A 21,537-nucleotide genomic window follows, 5' to 3' on the forward strand; every position below is an offset into this window, starting at 1 on the left:
GCCATCACCCCCTGTCCCCCCACCAATATTTATAGAAAGATGTCAGCTCCGATCACGCTTTGCTCGCACAAGCACGAAGCTGAAGGCATCAGCCTGAAGATGGCGAGTGGGACCTCATCGAAACATCACCAAGATACTCTCAATCTTACATGGGAAAAGACCCGAATACGCCAAGACCTGCATACCTGTACCCGTGAAAATCTACAAAAACAAATATATGTGTGTGTGTGTGTGTGTGTGTGTGTGTGTGTGTGTGTGTGTGTGTTATATGTACATTAAAGCACTCATAGAAATAATTTAAATTGCTTTGCTTTCTAAATATTTGTATAATACATATAATTATTTTTCAAAAGAGAAGTTTCATAGTAGTACCATAAACAAAAAATGGTTGATGTTGGTAGCTAATTTTATTTTAGGCTTTTAAAAACAATATAGTATGCAGGAATGGACAGAGACAGCATAATTTTCAATGTTATTGTTTATGTTATAATCTCATGTAGCTTTTAAAATCAACATAGGAACATTTAATAGTGAATATATTTGTTTTTCCCAATAGGCAACCAGATAAATTGGTAGTGGTTTGGACAAGAAGAAGCCGAAGGAAATCTTCTAAGGTTAGTCTTATTTTCCATTAATTAGGGGATATAATTTGAAGTCTCTCGTGATAATTGTCCTGATTCAAAACAAGGATGAGAGATCTAAAAATTTAAAAGGAATTTGTCGTAATACATTACTGTTATTGTTAATAAACCCTGCTGCTATGACTGACTTTGTATCTCGGCATGTTTTTTTCAATCTTAATAGCAACCTCAGTATTTATCATTATGGAAGTTTATGTTATACAAATCTCTACATTGTGTAAAAAAACAAATCAGTGATTCTTCAATTTCCCTTGAAAGCTATTCTAATGGCATTCAGTTGTAATATACATCCTGATTTATTAACTTATCTATCTGCTATGCTATTGTTTTTAATTTTCCCCCATTCTTATGTCCCTGGATTTTACTATCAATAATAGTACTTCTTGTAACAATATTAAAAGAACAACACAGTTCAAACAACATTTTTCTTCTGAAGGTTTATATAAAAAAGAGTAAACAATAATTTAAATGTATTAAATTAAACAGTAATTTAAATGTATGCTATAATATTCAGCAAAAAAAAAATACTACAAGGCTAACTGCAGATCACTTTAACAATCAAATTATTTCTCATTTTTATCCAGAACATTGTTAGTTTATTGTGGATATTCTTTATACGTAATGATGCAAACTAAACGTGCAAGAAAGAAAAGAAAAAAGATACAAAGAAGTAACTTCCAATTTTCTTTACAACAGCTATAAGTACAACTATAAATTTAACTCTGACACTATGTTCACAGCACAACTCTCTTCTTTCTATAATCTATCCTGTCTAATCATCAAAACCATAAACCATAAATTTATTCTTTTCTGTTTTATGCAAGATGTCCATAAGAGATTTCCAGTCAACAGTAAATATAGGCATTCTGTAATCAAAGATGTCATTTTAGCTGTCACAGCAAGTTCCATCATTGTCACCAACCATTCATCTGTTGTGGATAGTGCTGAATCTATCATTGCTAAATGATAATTTAAATGCTGTTTTTCCAGTTGTAGCCCAATTCTCTGACGTGGAAGAATTTATATTGTTTTGCCTATAATAATCGGGACCACTGGTGGATAGAATGAGGACTGTCCTATTTGTTTTTTTTTAAATCTGATTTATCACAGATTACCTCATCAATTTCAATTGTCCCTTTCAACTTTTCCTCTTTCCCATCCCTTTCTTTTCTCTGTACTTTCATCTCCCTCCTCTTGATTTTATTTGGAAAAAAGGAGGGCTGAAGACCATGGTTTTCTACTACAAGACGCAGGTCCAGTTAGAGTCTATTTGTTGATATGAATAAATAGAAATTGTTCATTATTTATTATTTATTTATATCCCACCTTTATTATTTTTATAAATACCTCAAGATGGAAAAACATTCCTGTTACTCCTTCCTCCTCCTATTTTCCCTAAAAAAACAATCCTGTAAGGTGAGTTGGGCTGAAAGAGAATGACTAACCCAAAATCACCCAGTGAGTTTTCATGCCTAAGGCAAAACTCAAGTCTTCTGCTTTCTAGTCTAATGCTTCAGCCACTAGACCAGAGGTGTCAAACTGACAGCCCGCAGGCTGGATGCATCACATGCAGACCATGCCCACCCCAGCTCCGTGAAGGGAAAAAACATCGCAAAACATCACGACAGCAACATGATGCAGCTAGTTTGACACCTGTGCATTAGACCAACTATTACTATTTGATTCAGTCCTGAAGGAGTCAGAATGAGCCACTCTGTGTCTCTTTATTCAATTATGCTCTTGTACATTCTCAAAAATATAGAAAGAGGATTAAAATAATTTTGGTAATTAAAGTGCTTCTTTAATATTAAGAGAAATGGAAGGAGTTATGAGCACACAGAAGGCTTCAGCACACAAATCATTAATAGAAATGCCAGGCATAAATCTGAAACGTGCCAGATAAGATAAGAAGATAAGATAATCTTTATTGTCATTTATCTGTATACACAACAGTAGTGGGATTCAAATTTTTTTACTATCAGTTCTGTAGGCATGGAATGGATTAGTGGGCATGGCTCGGTGGGTGTGGCAGGGGAAGAATACTGTAAAATCTCCATTCCAGGGGAAGCTTACTGCAAAATCCCTATTCCCTCCCAATGAGCTGGGACTCGGGAGACAGAGAACAGATGGGGGCAGGGGCAGTCAGAGGTGGTATTTACTCATTCTCTGGACTACTCAAAATTTCCGCTACTGGTTCTCCAGCACTGGTCAGAACCTGCTGAATACAACCTCTGATACACAATGTCACACATTAAAATGAAATTCCGATGCCCCACTCTTGAAAGAAGTAATACCACCCACCAAACAATGTCATCATCCCAAGAATAACAATTTATTATAATATATTATATTATAATAACAGCAGTGGCAGCAAAAATGCCAAGTTATACATTTTGAATATGTAGCGTAAAAAAGAATTTTATACTATATGGAACAAAGCTATTACAGAATTTGGTTGTTCTGCTTTGGATATCACGAAGCCTCCTCCCAGAAGATAACAATGAAAACTGATCATGAAGAGGATGGGTAATTCCCTGACAATTCTACTGACCCTGGTCAAGCAATGCTTACATGCCATGTCCTGGATAGACTGAAGTGAACTCCCAATAATATTTTCCACTGTCCTCACCACTCTCTGGACAGCCATCCTGTCCAGAGCAGATACTATATTACGTTAATAGGAATCCATCCCATTGTTCTTTGTTCATTTCTACTCATATGAAATAATTCTGCTTTCCTTTGCTTACATACAAGAAAAGTGAATCTGTTCTGTTGGACATCATAGTGCACAGTCCTTTGTTAGTTCAGCCATATAATAGAGGCAGCAGCCCTCTGATCCTCCTAACTATCCTGAATGTTCAGTAGCAAGTAAAGTTGCTTTTTTAAAACAAAATTACCATTCCTTCCTTATTAAGTATTTGAGCTATCCTTCAGGAGTTAAAATAGCCTTGCAAAGAACATTAATTAACCTGATTTGAATAGGGGCATTCAAAGACCATTTCTCAAATAGCAAGAATCGTAGGACTAAGTTCCATCTTCCAGTTAAGTTCAAGAATTATAATAAAACTATTTTTAAATTTTTTTGCATATTTTTATGCGATTAGAAAAATCTGTCTCCAGGTCTATAGATCAATAAAGTTTCTGAAGGTCTTAGTCATCTTGCCAGTAATGCATAAGCAAAGAAATTAGTTTTAACTAAATGCATTCTTGGAAGCAAATCAAATGCAGGATCCAGTTGTGTTGAGAAGATATTTGTGTCCCAAAATTTATCTAAATGTATAGTTTGGCATAAATATTTTATTATTATTTATCTCTGTATTGTATATTTTTACAGGATTTCAGGGCAATATATATATATTTCTTTCCTCTCCCACCCCCAATCATAATAACCCTGTGAGCTAATTGGGCTAAGAGAGAGAGAATAATGACCCAGATAACAATGGAATGGAATGATAGGACGGTGTATCTCAGTCTGGATGTCTGATGGAGTTGTAGCACATTTAACATAATTATATCAATATATAAGAAAAATAGAGACATTCCATTTTTAACTGTTGGCAAATCAGGTATTTTGTAAAAAATTTAACTTGGTTATCTCCCTTTCCTACAACACTAGATGTTAATTACAGGGGCTTCTTCTCATTGCACAACAGCCAAATTATATAGTGGATGAAAACCATTTTAAATCTATACACATGCAAAAATGTTGACCAATTGTGGTAAATATGAGAGATTTTCTGCACTTCTATGGGGTAATAAAGAGTGACAATTTGTGACTGGTTTTGTCTTAACTGGTATTAGATTCTTCTACATCTAGCTTTAGTCCTATGCATTGTTTTTTTTCCCCCATTCATCTTTACCCTTAAGTAGCAAATGTTGCTCTCTGCATTAATCTCAGCTGCTACGTCTACATAGATCAAGACTTTTCCTATCTCTCACAATTCTTTCTTCAGGCTCATAGTTGGCAACCAGGAATAAAGAATCCTTACCGTGGGGTTGTAGTGTGGCCTGTTCCTGAAAACATTGAAATCACTGTGACACTTTTTAAGGTAAGTGTGTGTTTTTCTTTATTTTGAATTGCTCTCACTTTGACCATTGCTGCTTAAACACATGGGCAAAGTGGCTCCATACAGCCATTTAAGAAACCTTCTTTGCTGCTTACTGTGCTCTCTTGATGCACAAAGAAAATGATATACAATTGATGCTGAACTTCTCAGATATTGCTGTCGTTCTTGACCTGATTATCAACCTGAACAAAACTTGTGCCAAGTACCAAGTCCATAAAACCAAAAATCACTGTTCATGACACACAGCTGATAAAAGTAAACAACAAATACGTGGGAAGCATCATCTCAAGCAATAGACTCCAGGATCAGCCGGGCCAGCCAGACACTGGGATTGCTGCATACTAGGGTGCTCAATCAATATGACATTTGTATCTCCAGAAAGCTGGATTTCTACAGAGCTATGGTTATCTCTTCTCTCCTATATGGATGTGAGTCCTTGATTCTGTATTGAAGGCACATCAAACAATTGGAAAAATTCACATGCACATTCTCTACTCCATCCTTAATATTGGCAAGACTATGTCTCTAACCTGGAGGTCTTCTATCACCCAGAGTCCACCAGCATTGAGTCCCTGATTATCATAGCCTAGATGAGATTGGGGGGGAGAGATATCAGAATGGATGACCACCTTATGCTGTATGGTTTACTGAACTGTGGGAAGAGACTCAATGTTGACTACAAGCACCACAAAGACACTGTGAAAGAAACCCTATGTCACTCTGACATCTACCCTAGGTTGTGGCTGCTGACAGGATCTGAGCTCTGTGCTATGAAGCCTCCACTGCCTTTGTAGATATATGTCATCAAAAACTGATAGAAAACCCTGAGTGGCATCACAGAATAGCAGGCCCATAGTCGCTGAAACAATGGACTTTCAGTGCCCCTATTGTAGTAGACTCTGTGCTTCCAGACTGGGACTGCAGAGCTACCACGATATCCAAAGATGAACTGAACAAAGCATGCCTTCAAATTGGAAGGATTAGCATATATTCATTGACATTGTCAATGGTTCAATATAAATCAAAGTAAAGAATCCACATTCATGTTTAATGCTTTGAGCTCAATAAATAAGCTGTCAAGGAACTGCAGGACCACTTTTAGAGAACATACTACAAAAATTGGCCTGCTATTTAAAAACATGTATGCTTGACCTTATTAAATAAACCCATCAAGGTCTTATTCTAGCAAGGCTGTTTCTATGGAAAGTTTTTTGGTTTCAAAATAGTAGATCATGCTATCATGAAATTGGCAAAGAAATACTGTTTGTCTGCAGTACATGTCAACTTACTTTATTAGAAATTAAATTCATCATCTAGGACAATAAAATGTGGTCCCCAAATCTTTAGGGATAGAGTTGGTACAGAAAAGAGGACTTGGGACCACTAAATTAAAAGATGCCATGTTGGAGAAGGTTGAGCAGAAGATTGGGGATGATCAGTGGGTTCAAGTAGGGGAGAAATATGTCCCAAAGGAAGGAAGGAAAGAAGATGTTTGCACTGCCATTTTGCATCACAGCATGAAAGTATCCCTCCCAACAGAACCTATTTGCACTGATTAAAAGCTGAAGATCAAAGCTGTGCTCCTGGTTTTTATCTATACTGGCAGTGGCTGATGACAGAATGCATTGCTCATGCAGTCTGTACAGGAATCAGAGATAAAGGACCGAATTTGTTTGCAAAGCAGCACTCTAAAATAGTAGTGTGGGTAAAGAACAGGCACCAAGCTAGACAAGCCTTGTGTTCTGGAAGTGATACAATTGCATTATATCTGAATCTGTAAGTGGCTGTTGAAATGGCCTTGCTGATAGGATTAAAGGTTACGTCTGGGCATCTCCAACTAATGAGAATGTTAAGTATAGCCTCTTAGCAGTGGGCAGTAGATACTTGAACACTTGTAACTTAAAAGCATAGCTAATTGGTCACTGGGCAGAGTATTTGCCTTAAACAGAAACTTCAGAGGAACTTGTTCATATTCTTCTGTTTGAGAAACCTCTACATCAGTGCTGGGATTCAAATTTTTTTACTACCGGTTCTGTGGGCGTGGCTTTGTGGGCACGGCATGGCTTTGTGGGTGTGGTTTTATGGGTGTGGCAGGGGAAGGATACTGAAAAATCCCCATTCCCTCCCCACTCCTGGGGGTAGGTTACTGCAAAACAGTGGTGGGTTCCCATTTTTTTTTATTACCGGTTTGCTCGTGCACTCGCTCACATGCGCAGAAGTGTCTGGGCAGGTAGGCAGAGCCTCCCACCACCAACACTGCCAGTTCGCCCGATCCAGGCTGAAGCAGGAGCAACCCACTTCTGCAAAATGCCCATTCCCTCCCCACCCCAACAAAAGAAGATCAGCTGGGAGGTAGCAGGGATGGGGCCAGCCTATTTGCTGGTTCTCCGAACTATTCAAAATTTCCACTACCGGTTCTCCAGAACCTGTCAGAACTGCCTGAATACCACCTCTGCTCTACATGCATATGATGGTCTGTCTTCTCTGACCTTTTTCTTTCCAAATGATATCTCTGGCTTTATTTTCTATGATGGAGCCAATTTCACCAAAGAAAACAGGAAGATGCCTGTGATTGTCCAGTGGTCAAAATGAACAACTCAAACTTAGATTAGTCCCAATTAACAGGTTGTTGTTATATGAGGAAGAGGCTGAAGGTTGCTTTTTTTCAAGAAATGAGTCAAATAAGAGGCTTGTACCCCCATGTGACCTACCAACTAGATTATGACATGAACATTTATAAATATGATTCATTTCAGCAAATGAATGAAATATTATCCTGAATTAGTGAAGTGATGCGTTAGTAGGGAATTAACTGGAAAAAAAAGATAAAACAGCTCAGAATACAATACCTCTGGTCCCAATGACCGACCCAGGTTGGATCGTGAAAAGATATACAGTTACTCTCCAGCCATGAGTATCTGTTATATGTATATTTTATCCAACTGGCACCTCTACACATTGCAAAAACGTGACTGAAACATTAAAATTGGTTATGATGTATGTAATCAGAAAGAAACAATGTAAAGCGATGAAGTATTTGTATCACACAATACCAATATCTGAAAGGGAAATACTCTTAAAGGAGGCATATGAATCATCTCAACCTCCTGGACTTTCATTAGGTCTTTTTTTAGCAAAAACCAGGAGCTACCCCTACTTTTATTCAAATTTTTAGAAATTGGCATCTCTATCTCTGTCTCTGTCTCTCTCTCTCTCTGTCTCTCTCTCTCTGTCTCTCTGTCTCTCTCTCTCTCTCTCTCTCTCTCTCTCTCTCTCTCTCTCTCTCTCTCTCTCTCTCTAACTAACTAACTAACTAACTAACTAACTATCTATCTCCCCTCCGTCCCCTCTCCTTCTCCCTCTTATTTCTAAATAAATGGGGGGGGGAGAAAGAGTATAAATGAAAATTACCTTTCAAAAGAAAAGGTCTTTAGAACTGCTGGAACAATACTATGTAATAAGAAAAACTCAATCTCTACACCTGTGTTCTATTTTCCTTGTTTAAAAGTCAATAAATCTTGAAAGATTTTGTACATAGTTGATTAAAAAAGCAATCTGCACTCAAAGACCAAAAGAAAAGCAATGATACAATATAACGCTGTAAGACAAGGTGTGAAACTAACATACTAAACAGACACAAAAGTCTTCCTGGTTTCTTCTTGGCTGGTAAAAAACATAGCAGCTACTTTTCAGTCCAGTATATGATTCTATTAAACCTCCCCCAACCTGTACTCAGTGGTACTTTACCACTAAGTGGTTAAGTGCTATGCTTTGGCAAATGCACCCCTATCTAGAGAATATTTGGAAGATACAAAAGAGAATAAGATGAAGTGAAAATTGCTGCTAAAGAGGACAATAGGTTCAGACTTTAGCTCTGTCATCCTCTAGATCCAAATCCAGGGTTCATCTGTTTATTTTCTACCATAGATTTATTGGGTTCAGAAAGGAATTTAATGTTGTATTCCTACCTTTCAGGATCCCCATGCGGAAGAATTTGAAGACAAAGAGTGGACATTTGTTATAGAAAACGTAAGTGACAAAATGATGTTTTGCTTTGGATTTTAGCTTGATATTGGAGCCATTTCCCAGCTATCAGGATAGGAAACTCCTTTCTTGCCCTTTGTGCAGGGAGGAAAGAAAAGGCAATCTGCTGTTTGTACCTCCTTGCACTTCTAACACAAATATGGGTCCTTTTCAAACTGATTGACTTACATTTAAGTCAATTGCTTTATTGGTCAATTGGCTTTTCTTAGATGCTGAATCACTACAAAGTCTCTTTTTTTGCAACAGCTGTTGTTTGTTTGTTTATTGGATTTATATGCCGCCCTTCTCCCAAAGGACTCAGGGCAGCGTTAACATCTGGAGTTAACACATAATATAGGTAATAGCAAAAGATAGCAATTTTGGTTTATTTTAATTGAAACATATTGTATGTAGTTGCAATTAAAGCAAAACATCACTACAAAGTGCAGAAGCATTCCCTCTTCCTCCAACATTATCTTCAAATAAAGTTTGAGAAAAGTTGGGAAATCCTTCTTAAGGTTGATAGCGCCACACAGTGGCCAGAGAAGAAATAATCATTTAGGAAAAATGGTTTGGAATAGTGTTTTTCAAATTTGATAATTTTAAAATATCTGGATTTCAACTGCCAGAATTCCTTAGCCAGCAGGCTGGGCACATTGCAGTACATGCACCTTAAAGTATATTATGGGTGTGTGAAGTGGAAGGAGATGTGGCCAGGGGCTAAATGTGGAACAAATCATATTTGTATGATGTATATTTCCAAATTAATCTGAAGTGAAAAAACGAAATCAACTACAGGTAGCCCTTGACTTACAATAGTTCATTTAGTGACTGTTAAGGTTACAATGGCACTTGAAAAATGTGAGTTATAACCATTTTTCACCATTACGACCTTTGCAGCATCCCCATGATCATATGATCAAAATTCAGATGGCTTGGCAAATAGTTCATATTTATAACTGTTGCCATGTCCTAGGGCTGTGATGGCGAACCTATGGCATGCGTGCTACAGGTGGCACGCGGAACCATTTGTCAGGGCACGTGAGGCGTTGCCTTGTCAGTTGGCCAGCGCTCATGCCTTCTTTTGAGGCCATTTTTCTCCCTCCAGGGGCTTCCTTGAAGCCTCCGGAGCACAAAAAACGGGCCCTATGGGCAAAACGGAAATAACCAGAAATCACTTCTAATTTGCTTGTAGAGTCAGTTTTTGCCCTCCGGAGCCTTCAGGGAAGCCTCCTGAAAGCCCCTGAAGGTTCCGGAGGGTTAAAACCGGCCCTATGAGCAAACCAGAAGTTCATTCCTGAATTTCCGGTTTGCCCGTAGGGCCAGTTTTTCTCACTCCAGAGGACAGGGGAGGCTGTTTTCACCCTCCCCAGACTCCTATAAAGCCTCTGGAGACTGGGGAGGGTGAAAAAAGCATGCCAAAAAAGAGGGGGGGCACTGGTCGTGCATGGAGGCATGCTGGGTTAGTGCGCATAGCATTAGGGGTGTGGCATGTCCACGTATGATCCCTCTGCACTCCCCCCGCTTTTGGCACGTGAGCCAAAAAAGGTTCACCATCACTGTCCTAGGATGATATGATCACCTTTTGTGACCTTCTGACAAGCAAAGTCAATGGGAAAGCCAGATTCAGTTAACAACTGGGTTACTAACTCAGTCAACTGCAGTGGTTCATTAACAACTGTGATAAGAAAGGTCGTAAAATGGGGCAAAATGCACGTAACAAGTGTCTTACTTAACCACAGAAATGTTGGACTCAATTGTAGTCGTAAGTTAAGGACTACCTATAGATTCCAATATTTGATCATGAGCATATTTTACAAGAAAAACATCAGGAATTGCTTTTGAAATTGTGAACCTCTCTGCTGGATTATCGCTTTATATGGAAAGACAAAAACCAGATATTCAATCTGGATTTTTAAAAAGTGATGTCTTTTACTGAGTATAGAAAAGTCTTTGATTATATCTATAGAGTCATACTACGGAAGGTCTTTAGAATAATATCATCCCAGAACAGTGACGTGCAGTCAGGGGAGGCAGGGGAAGCAGGGCCTCACCACTGTCATCATGAAAAGGAAAAAAAATTAAAAGGAAAAAGGCTGAGGTAGTTGCTGCCAGAGTCACAGTGGATGACTCTACTTAGTGCTTAACTGTTTAAAAAAGCCTCTAAAAAAGTGCCCTCTACAGGAGGAGGTGGGAGAACCACATGCCTCATTTAGTCTATCTTTATGATCACTCGAGCAGAGTTAAGCAAGGGTTAAAAGGCGAAAAATTCCTAATGTAGATGAGGCACTTGGTTCTCTTGCCTCCTCCTGTAGAGGCCCTTTTTTTAAGAGGCTTTTTTAAACAGTTAAGCAGAGTCATCCATTGGGGACTCTGGCAGCAGCTAATCCAGCCTGACCTCAGCAGCTCTTGCTTTTTTCCTTTTACATTTTTACATTTTCATCATGGCAGACAAGAGCAGAGTTGAAATTCTCTATGAAATAGCTGGAAAAGGTATATGGGTCAGAGGGAAGGGGAAGAATTCAAAATTAATGTAATTTGTAAGTAATTGTATTATTGTAAGTAATATGTGTGTGTCTGTGTGTGTGTGTGTTTTACCCGCCTCTGCTGGCGTGCGGGCTGGCACTTTTTTTTATGTCGGACATAGCGGCAGGGCTTTTGGACATAGCAGCAGGGCTTTTGGACATAGCAGCAGGCCAGGGCTTTTGGACATAGCGGCTGGGTGGCTTTTGCCTCTAGCGCCGGGGCGGCAGGGCGGCTTTTGTTCCATCCAGCATTGATTCTTTGAAGCTTTCCATAGGTCCTCTCTGCTTTTAAAGTCTTCCGTTGGTCTAAGGAAGTTTTTCCTCTATGGTGGACACAGCGCCAGGGCGTCCAAAAGCCTCTATGACGGACACAGCACCAGGGCTTTTGGACATCCAAAAGCCCCGGCGCTGTGTCCACCATTGGAGGCGGGACGCATCCCGTCTCTACGGCAGACATAGCGCCGGAGCGGCCAAAAGCCTCTTTCTTGACAGCAGGCAAAAGCCGCTTTCAAGAAAGAGGCTTTTGGCCGCTCTGGCGCTATGTCTGCCATAGAGGCAGGACACGTCCCGCCTCTAATGTCAGACATAGCGCCGGAGTGGCCAAAAGCCTCTTTCTTGACAGTGGGCAAAAGCTGCTTTCTTTCTTTTTGCCTCACCAGCCATAAACTGCACGTCACTGTCCCAGAACATCTCATTGTTGGGCTGTTGGGCTGAGCTCCGAGCTCGGCAATTTGGTCACAAATGTTTCGTCACAAATTTTTCACACAATCCGTCTCATTGTCCTTGTGAACACAGCTCAGGAAGCCACTGTCTGGATAGGATGTAGCAGGAAAGGGAAGGGAAGGATTGGAAAGGGAAAGGGAAAGGGAAAGGGAAAGGGAAAGGAAAGGCGTGAGACAAGGCTGTATAATTTATCTTTACAGGTAGCCTTTAGTTAACAACCATTTGACCATTCAAAGTTATAATGGCACTGAACGAGGAGACTTGCAGCCAATCTGCAAAGTTGCAGTTATCACAACATTGTGTGATTGCAATTCGGGCACTTGGCAACAGACTTGCAATTGAGATCATTGCAGCATCCCATGATCACGTTGATTGCCATTTGCAATGTTCACTGCTAGCTTCTGACAAGCAAAATCAATTGGAAGCCAGCAAAAAGTCACAAATGGCAATCCTGGGACCTCACATCTAATAACCACGTAGAATTTGGCCAGCAACTGCAATTGGAATTGTTAGAACTACCATTATAAGTCCTGTCTTTTTTCCCCATCCTAATTATGGTTGTTAACCAAGGACTACTTGTTTCAACATACTGTATATGCTGAATATATTTTGAGGGAGACTGATTTGGAAGAAATGAACATGGTTTTAAAGCTGTAGGAAGAAATAGCCTGGTTGCTCACTGTATATAAACAAACTGGTTATATAGCAAGGTTATTTGAAACAATGACTGACACCATGTAGATACATAACCACTATGTAATGGCAAAGATTTTATAATAAATGCTTTCTTTTTGTATCATATGCATGTTTTTAAATAAGAAATTCGGGGAATTTACTTATAGTTAAAAGTACCAGCTATTTGATTTTTGTACTTACCGTATTTTTCAGAGTATAAGATGCACCAAGGTTTTGAAGAGGCAATTTTTTTTAAAAAAGTAGGTAGGTAGATAGAGAGAGGGAGGGAGAGAGAGAGAGGGAAACGGAGAGAGAGGGAGAGAGAAATATAGGAGGGAGGGAGGGAGAGAGTAGGTAGGTAGGTAGGTAGGTAGGTAGGTAGGTAGGTAGGTAGGTAGGTAGGTAGGTAGATGGAGAGAGAGAGATACAGTAGGTAGGTAGGGAGAGAGAGAGAAGTAGGTAGGTAGGTAGATACGTAGGTAGATAGAGGGAGAGGGAGGGGGAGAGAGAGAGAGAGAAATACAGTAGGTAGGGAGAGAGAGAGAGAGAGAGTAGGTAGGTAGGTAGGTAGATGTTTCCAGGTGTATTTATCCATGTGCTGGAGAAGAAAATAGCTGACAATCTGCAGCACCTAAGACTTTATTTCTGCTGGCACAGCACTTGATGAATCTAATTCTCATCAATCACTCTAACTAAAGAGCTTTTGGAAAGGGGGAAAAAGGTTTTTGCACTTCGCAAACCTCCCCAAACGGCCCATTTTTTTGCGAAATAGCCTGGGGGAGGGGCTTGCAGAGTGCTCCTGGAGAAGTGGGGGAGGGGCAAAAACTAGCAAAAAATCACCCTTTTTTCATCAAAAAAATTATATGCCTAGCCTTAGGGAGGCTTATAGTGTGCTGCTGGGGGCTGGGGCGGGTAAACTTTCTGCCCTCCCCATCCCCCAGGAGCTCTCTGAAAGCCTCCATAAGACTCTGCACAGCCATTTTTGTGAAGGGGCCGGGGCTTCGGGAGGCAAAAAATGCTGTATTCGATGTATAAGATGCACCCAGATTTTCAGCCTTTTTTTTTTTTTGAGGAAAAAAGGTGCGTCTTATACTCCAAAAAATACGGTATCTATTCTCCCATGACATTAATTTTTTTAAAAGCTTGTTTTCTCCTCACCCCAGAATTAAATACCTGCATTTAACATATTTAGAGTATGTCACTTTCAGACATGTCTTCCCAACTAATTTTCCTGTCATATTCTTTTGTGTGTTTTTCTAGGATCTGTGAATGGTTGCCTAAGTTGCCTATTCTATATACAGGTGAAACTCGAAAAATTAGAATATCGTGCAAAAGTTCATTTATTTCAGTAATGCAACTTAAAAGGTGAAACTAATATATGAGATAGACTCATTACATGCAAAGCAAGATAGTTCAAGCCGTGATTTGTCATAATTGTGATGATTATGGCGTACAGCTCATGAAAACCCCAAATCCACCATCTCAGAAAATTAGAATATTACATGCAATCAAATAAAATAAGGATTGTACATAGAACAATATCAGACCTCTGAAAAGTATAAGCATGCATATGTACTCAGTACTTGGTTTGAGCCCCTTTTGCAGCAATTACTGCCTCAATGCGGTGTGGCATGGAAGCTATCAGCCTATGGCACTGCTGAGGTGTTATGGAAGACCAGGATGCTTCAATAGCGGCCTTCAGCTCTTCTGCATTGTTCGGTCTCATTTCTCTCATTTTTCTCTTGGCAATGCCCCATAAATTCTCTATGGAGTTCAGGTCAGGCGAGTTTGCTGGCCAATCAAGCACAGTAATCCCATGGTCATTGAACCAGGTTTTGGTGCTTTTGGCAGTATGGGTAGGTGCCAGGTCCTGCTGGAAAATGAAGTCATTATCCCCATAAAGCTCGTCTGTGGAAGGAAGCATGAAGTGTTCCAAAATCTTCTGGTAGACGGCTGTGTTGACCCTGGACTTAATGAAGCACAGTGGACCAACACCAGCAGATAACATGGCTCCCCAAATCAATACAGACTGTGGAAATTTCACACTGGACTTCAAGCATCTTGCAATGTGTGCCTCTCCATTCTTCCTCCATACTCTGGGTCCTTGGTTTCCAAATAAGATACAAAAGTTGCTCTCATAAAAAAAGAGGACTTTGGACCACTGAGCAACAGACCAGGTCTGTTTTTCTTTAGCCTAGGTAAGATGCTTCTGACGTTGTTGGTTGTTCAGGAGCAGCTTGACAAGAGGAATACGACATTTGAAGTCCATGTCCAGGATCCGTCTGTGTGTTGTGGCTCTTGATGCACTGACTCCAGCCTCAGTCCACTCCTTGTGAAAGTCCCCAACACTTTTGAATGGCCTTTTCCTGACAATCCTCTCCAGGCTGCGATCATCCTTGCTGCTTGTGCACCTTTTTCTTCCACACTTTCCCCTTCCACATAACTTTCTATTAATGTGCTTTGATACAGCACTTTGGGAACATCCAACTTCTTTTGCAATTACCTTTTGAGGCTTTCCGTCCTTATAGAAGGTGTCAATGATGGTTTTCTGCACAACTATCAGGTCAGCAGTCTTTCCCATGATTGTGATTCCTACTGAACCAGACTGAGAGACCATTTAAAGGCTCAAGAACCCTTTGCAGATGTTATGGCTTAATTAGCTGATTAGAGTGGGACATTTTGAGCCTAGAATATTGCACCTTTTCACAATATTCTAATTTTCTGAGATTGTGGATTTGGGGTTTTCATGAGCTGTAAGCCATAATCATCACAATTATGACAAATCACAGCTTGAACTATCTTGCTTTGCATGTAATGAGTCTTTCTCATATATTAGTTTCACCTTTTAAATTGCATTACTGAAATAAATGAACTTTTGCATGATATTCTAATTTTTTGAGTTTCACCTGTATAATTCAGAATTAAATGCTTTTTGTCAGCTATCACATTCTTGTTCTGATTTAAATTCAGTAGAAAATCAGAAAAGTGTATACATAACATTTGCGTACTGTACAATAAATGTTTAGCATTTTATTCTAGTTCCAAAACCTTAGAATGTAGGTCTTCAGAACAAATCTTGCATCATATCTTTTTGGACTGGTGGATTTGGGATTTTTGAACTTTTTAGGAGGGGAATGTCAAAAAGTATTATTTTGGATGTTTCAGTGGCTGGACTTGACCTTTCACATATTATATATCTTTTCTTTCCTCCTAAATTTTGTGGATGGGCAGAAAATGCAAAGAATGCCAACCTGGAGACATCTATCCCATAATATTCTAACATAACTTTGAAAAGTTGACGGATGTAAACTCAGAACCATTGAAACATTATAACATCTAGAATACAGTGTTCAAATTGTTCAGTCAACGTACAAGAAAGTTGCTAAAGAATTAGAGAGTATAGAGAAGAGCAACAAGGATGATGTAAAATCCTATGAAAAATGGTGAAAAGGAACTATGTATGTTTAGCCTAAGGCAGTGTTTTTCAACCTTTTTTGTGCAAAGGCACACTTTTTTCATGAAAAAAATCACGAGGCACACCACCATTAGAAAATGTTAAAATTTTTAACTCTGTGCCTATATTGACTATATATAAAGTAATTCTCCCACGGCACACCTTACACTATGTCACGGCACACTAGTGTGCCGCGGCACAGTGGTTGAAAAACACTGGCCTAAGGAACAGAAAGCTAAGAGGAGACATGATAGTTTTCCAGTGCCGGAAGGGCTATTACAGGAAGAGAGTATGGATTTATTCTCCATAGTGCAAGAATTAGTGAGTAGAAGCTTTACAGAGAAAAATCCAGATGCAAAATAAAGAGGAATTTTCTGACCATTTTAAGCTGTTAAGCAACAGAATGCATCTTGCTTCCTGAAGTTGTGGGTGATTCATATTTAGAGCTTTTCAAAGAAACTTTAGACAAACATATGTCTAGGATGGCCCTTCCTGGACAGGAGCTTGAACTAGGAGACTTCCAGGCCCCTCCTAGCCTTAAGATTGTATGAAAGGCAAGACTGCTGAAAAGGCAGAGAAATGTCCTTCATTTTATAACTCCCCACCGCCCTCCAAACATAGCATCTATATTGAAATGAGTTTGATGACACACAATTTCTGCAATTATTTCTGATTCTCCATGGTAAAATACAATCTATCTTCCAAATTGCTAGACCCAATTTGCTTAGATATTTTTTTCACCCTTGCTTCCTGCTAGCTGCCTTCCAATCTCTTGTTTCCCATAGAGGGGAGTGTATTGGGTGAGATAGCTGACCAGAGCTGATATCAATGATAGTTTTTGCCAGCTGGAAAGAGGAAACTGCTAAATGGAGACAGAATTCTGGAAATAAACCTCTAATACTACATTAGGAATGTTTAAAACCAGCAGCGTATTTCAGCAATTCCTAGCATATGTTTATTCATAGAAAATCAGCAGTAAAATATACTCACCAGAACATGCCAGAGACTTGAATCTCCATGAGGTCTTTTTCTCTTTCCAACATCAAATATCAAAACAGAGTTCTGGTAATTGTTTTACAGTGGGGTTCTAATCATACTCCAGATGTAAGTGAGCTGTCTAATGCTCCTTTTAATAAAAAGTATGTTCTTTTTTTAAAAAAAGATGGTTCAATTTGCTATATTCTTTTGCATGTGTATATGATGTTTCCTTTTGATAGTGAGCACATTTTTGTATTTAAAATGATGCTTGCTGGGATAGCATTATGTTAGTCAAATCTCATTTCACTGTAGGCGCCGGGGGGAGGGGGGTGGACAATGGCCAGACGTAGTTGCAACCACATACTGTCTGATTTTCAGCAAAGGGGACCATACGAAACCCTGTTAAAAAATGAAGAAAACAAAATGCCAATACATAGTCATTAAATGGGAGGGGGAGAGGATTTGACAGATGGTGGCTCCCTTATGAGAGGGTTTAAGATTTCATTTAAGATACTGCCTCTAAGGTAGTGTTTTGCATAACATTTGGATCAAAAGTGTTACAAACTGCACTAAAATATTTATGGGGAAGTAAAGTCGATACAAGTAAAATGCTTGCTTTTGATGCCAATTTTCTACTGTATATATTATCATAGACTAAGAGCTGGTCTGCATCTTTGGAGTTGGTGTTGATAAATATCATCTCACTTGCATTAAGTGGTAGAAGTCTTTTCCACTGTTGAGTTTGATGCTTTTAAGGCTTGTTGTTTATCATGGTTATTGCTTTGTTCGGATGTGGTTGAATAAGTAGGACATGTCTGTTGGTTGCTGCCCATAGTATAGTGTGAGAAAAAGGACTCGTGTGTCCCCTGCATCCTTAACAAGTGAAATACATTTTTCAAAGTAATCTTTGACAATTTAAAACCTTTTTTTGAAGTTTTCCCCTTATTATGAGAATTTTTTTTGTCTATTTCTTCACAATTTTAAGGGAAATTGAAACTCAGCTGATCTGTCATCATATACTTAATAATGATTAAATTTACATCTGTTTCTTCTCATTAAAATCAAAAGTGTCTCTTTCATGACTTATTTTGGCACAATAGCAATAGCATTTACACTTATATACTGCTTCACGGTGCTTTACAACCCTCTCTAAGTGGTTTACGGAGTCGGTGAGACTTGAACTGCCAAACTGCTGGCAGCTGACAATCAGCAAAAGTAGCCTGCCGTACTGCATTCTAACCAGTGAACCACAGGGCTCTTTATGATAATGATAAAGTGATGGCTTATACCTGGACTCATGGCTTCTCTTCTCCCCTAGAATGGATCAGAATCTTTTGCTTCTGTTTTCAGTTTACCACAAATATTAAATATTAAACTGGTCAGTCTTAATTATGATTTAACTGAGAAAACCTTATAGATCATTATTTGGTGTTTGCTTATAGCCAACTTCTTGAAGCACATTGCTTCAGGTTCACAATGGCCCAGATATAATTCAAAACTTTATGATTGGTTAAAAACAATGATTGTCTGAAATAATTAGCCCTCTCTTATTAGCATATATTTATCTTTGCAGAGCAGGAAAAAACTAGCAAAGCTCCAGAACTCTGAGAAGTAGGATGACTTATTTCTATGGGAGGCTTTAAAAAAAACCTTTGTTGTTCTATTAGTATTTGAATTTGTTTCTGAAGTATTTGCAGGAGTGGGGGGGAGGGAATGGGTGGGATATTTTCTCTCTTAAGAAACAAAGATTCCCCCTCCCCATTTCTTCTTTCCTCCCTCCCTCCTTCCTCATTCCTTTCTTCCTCTCTCCCTCCTTCTTCTTTCTTCCCTCCCCTTGCCTCCTTCCTTCTTTTGTTCCCTCCTCTGTCCTTCCCGAAACAACCAATGGGTCATAGATTATCTAATGAGTTCCTAAATGTCCCACTTAAAAAAATACTTTTTGACCCAAACTAAAAAGCTAACCTTGCCAGTTACAATATAGAAGATCTACTGCAGGGGTTTGTGTGTGTCTAGCCCAAGCTGTTCTAAATAGCAATAGCACTTAGATTTATATACTGCTTCACAGTGCAATTCCAGTTGTGCATTGAATAAATCCAAATATTAACCATTGAATAAAACCACAGTTTTTGTGCTGGCCTTGTACTGGGATGGGTTTGCTTATTAATCATGTTATTAAACTGGTAAATATTCCTGAGTAATCTTTAGCATTGGTCATCTGAAAGGGACTTTCATTAAGCTTGTAATTTTGGAGGGGGGGTATATTTTTTGCAAAGAACCTGTGCAGCCAGTCATACAAATCACAAAGCATATACAGCAAAAACTTGAAACACAAAGGTACAGATGATTCCCGATGTTATCCTAAAGGTCATTAATCACAGAAATCATATCAGTGGAAGAAGCTGTTTAGGCTGTCAAATCCAATCCCATGCTTGTTGTTTAAAGTAGGAGATAACTGTAAGCTCCTTCCCTAATACTGCTAGGGAAAATGCCTTAATGCAGTTAGTGCTGTCAGATTCAACTTCAGGGTGTCTTTACTGTTTATTCCATCAATCCCACTAAATACATTTTTGCAAAGCTGTTTAATACATGTTTCATAATAGTAAAGCTTCTCTTACAAGCATTTTGATTTTAGAGTATACAAACCAAAGTAAAGCTCTTTTATTAAACACTTGTAAAATGAAAATAAAGCTCTCTCTGAGTATTGTAAATTTATGGCCCAAAGTTTACTTACTCCTTTGTATAGAAGGGAAGAGAGAAACAATTTCATATCATGCATGATACTAGGAAATTCCTTGATTGCTGAAGTAGAAACATGTATTGTTTTTATCAAATCAACCTTTTTAATTTCCTTTGGTGCTGCCCATTTCAATTGTATCTGCCTTTTTGCTATCAAACTATCTTTCTCCTTGCTTATATTTATATTTCAGTTGCACATGACATCTTTGATCATTTTTTTTCCTTCAGCAGAACATCCGTTACCAAAATTTCTTTAGGGACAGTATCCTTAAATACTTCAACTTGACTTTGTTCAATTATGTAGTATAAATAGCAATAAAGCTAATCAATGCTTGCCTAATCAAACTGGACACAAACATTTTATCAAATATATCAGAAATGGAGCACCTAGACTGACAGTGTCTGGGATCAGAAGCTCAACAGAGTCAAAATCAGTTCCTATTTGAATGAAAGACTTCCATGAAATATCAAAGTATCAACTGGAAATATCACAGCTCAACTAACAAGTGAGAAAATCATCCCAGAAAAATGAATAATAAAGCTGTTTTGTTCTAGATATGTCTGTGAAGAAAACAATCTGGATGTCTCTAGGTCTAGGAAGTCACCAGGAATGAAGCTTCAATTGAAGGAGACTTTTACCTTGATTGCGTTTGCATTAATTCTCAGAACAATCATTGTTGTATCTGAAACAATTTGGAGTGAATTGTAGTGGACTTTCACCTTATTTCTGCTAAATTATGTGGACCTTGCTTTTCGTGGTGGGGGAGGGGATGAAATAAGGATAATCTCATTAAAATGCAGAGCTGTCTTTTGGGGAATTTTTCCAGGTCTTAATGGGTTGAGATATTTTTGAGCAAAGGGAATTTTATTCAGATTGCCCTGAATTTTGAATTTTCCTCCATTGTGCCACTTGATTTCTGCAGTTATTGGAAGCTTGTTTTGAAATGTAACAAGTTCATGATGAGTTTCTCTTGGATTGTACCATAGCTGTTGTCAGAACAAGGATTTTGATCTGCTTTAGGAGAGAAACATGCATATTTGCTTTGGGAAAAACTAGCCTTGCCTTCTAGATCACGGCTAAGTGATTTCACCATTACTAAATGATGATTATATCCTATGGTTATGGGTGCCTATTCCAGCTATAACTAAATTAATATGGAGAGGCATTTGTGCCAGAATGACTATCATCATCATCTCCTAAGGTTCATTTTGGATTGAGGCAGTGAATAAATAACATACATTAGATACAAGATAATGAGTTAAGAAGAATAAATGGCAGGGTGAGTGCAACAAATGCATATTGGAAGAAAATGCAACAATTGCACATCCACATTGTTGGGTATAGTATTCTGTATTGTTTGAAACAGTATGGCTTTATTGTCTCAAAGCAGGACACCAGACTGGAGAAGAACTGGTTTCAACCTGTGAATGGAAATTTAGAATTCCACCCTGATGGCAAGATGGAATATAATCTATATAGCAGTGCCCAAGTGACAATGATAATCTCTTGCTGATTTTTATAAGTTGGCTGGGTTTTTTTGTGCATCCAAGCTTTCTGACAACTGTAAAAGTGTACAGTTTTTAGAGCAAACTAACCAGGCCTTGCTTCTTTGAAGGAGGAGAATTGATTTGGCTTCTTTCACAGCATTCTTCTGATGTTATTCTTCTGATTGTCAAGGAGGCCATACTCATGCCGCAACCTTCTGGGAAACAGG

At 38.8% G+C, this 21,537-nt stretch overlaps 1 protein-coding gene across 4 annotated transcripts in view; it reads left to right on the forward strand.

The window, feature by feature from the left end:
* EHBP1 (EH domain binding protein 1) overlaps positions 1–21,537 on the forward strand; it is a 255,492-nt gene that overhangs the window by 45,743 nt on the left and 188,212 nt on the right. For all 4 annotated transcript variants that reach the window (XM_087716798.1, XM_014064362.2, XM_087716799.1 and 1 more), the window contains exons 3-5: positions 557–614; positions 4,595–4,690; positions 8,684–8,737. In XM_087716798.1, the coding sequence (XP_087572924.1) occupies positions 557–614; positions 4,595–4,690; positions 8,684–8,737 (208 nt within the window). The remainder of the gene's footprint in view (positions 1–556; positions 615–4,594; positions 4,691–8,683; positions 8,738–21,537) is intronic.

Source organism: Thamnophis sirtalis, unplaced genomic scaffold (genome assembly GCF_051295495.1).
Source record: "Thamnophis sirtalis isolate CommonGarterSnake01/CBP01778 unplaced genomic scaffold, rThaSir2_p1.2 scaffold_5, whole genome shotgun sequence".
Classification (NCBI taxonomy): domain Eukaryota; kingdom Metazoa; phylum Chordata; class Lepidosauria; order Squamata; family Natricidae; genus Thamnophis; species Thamnophis sirtalis.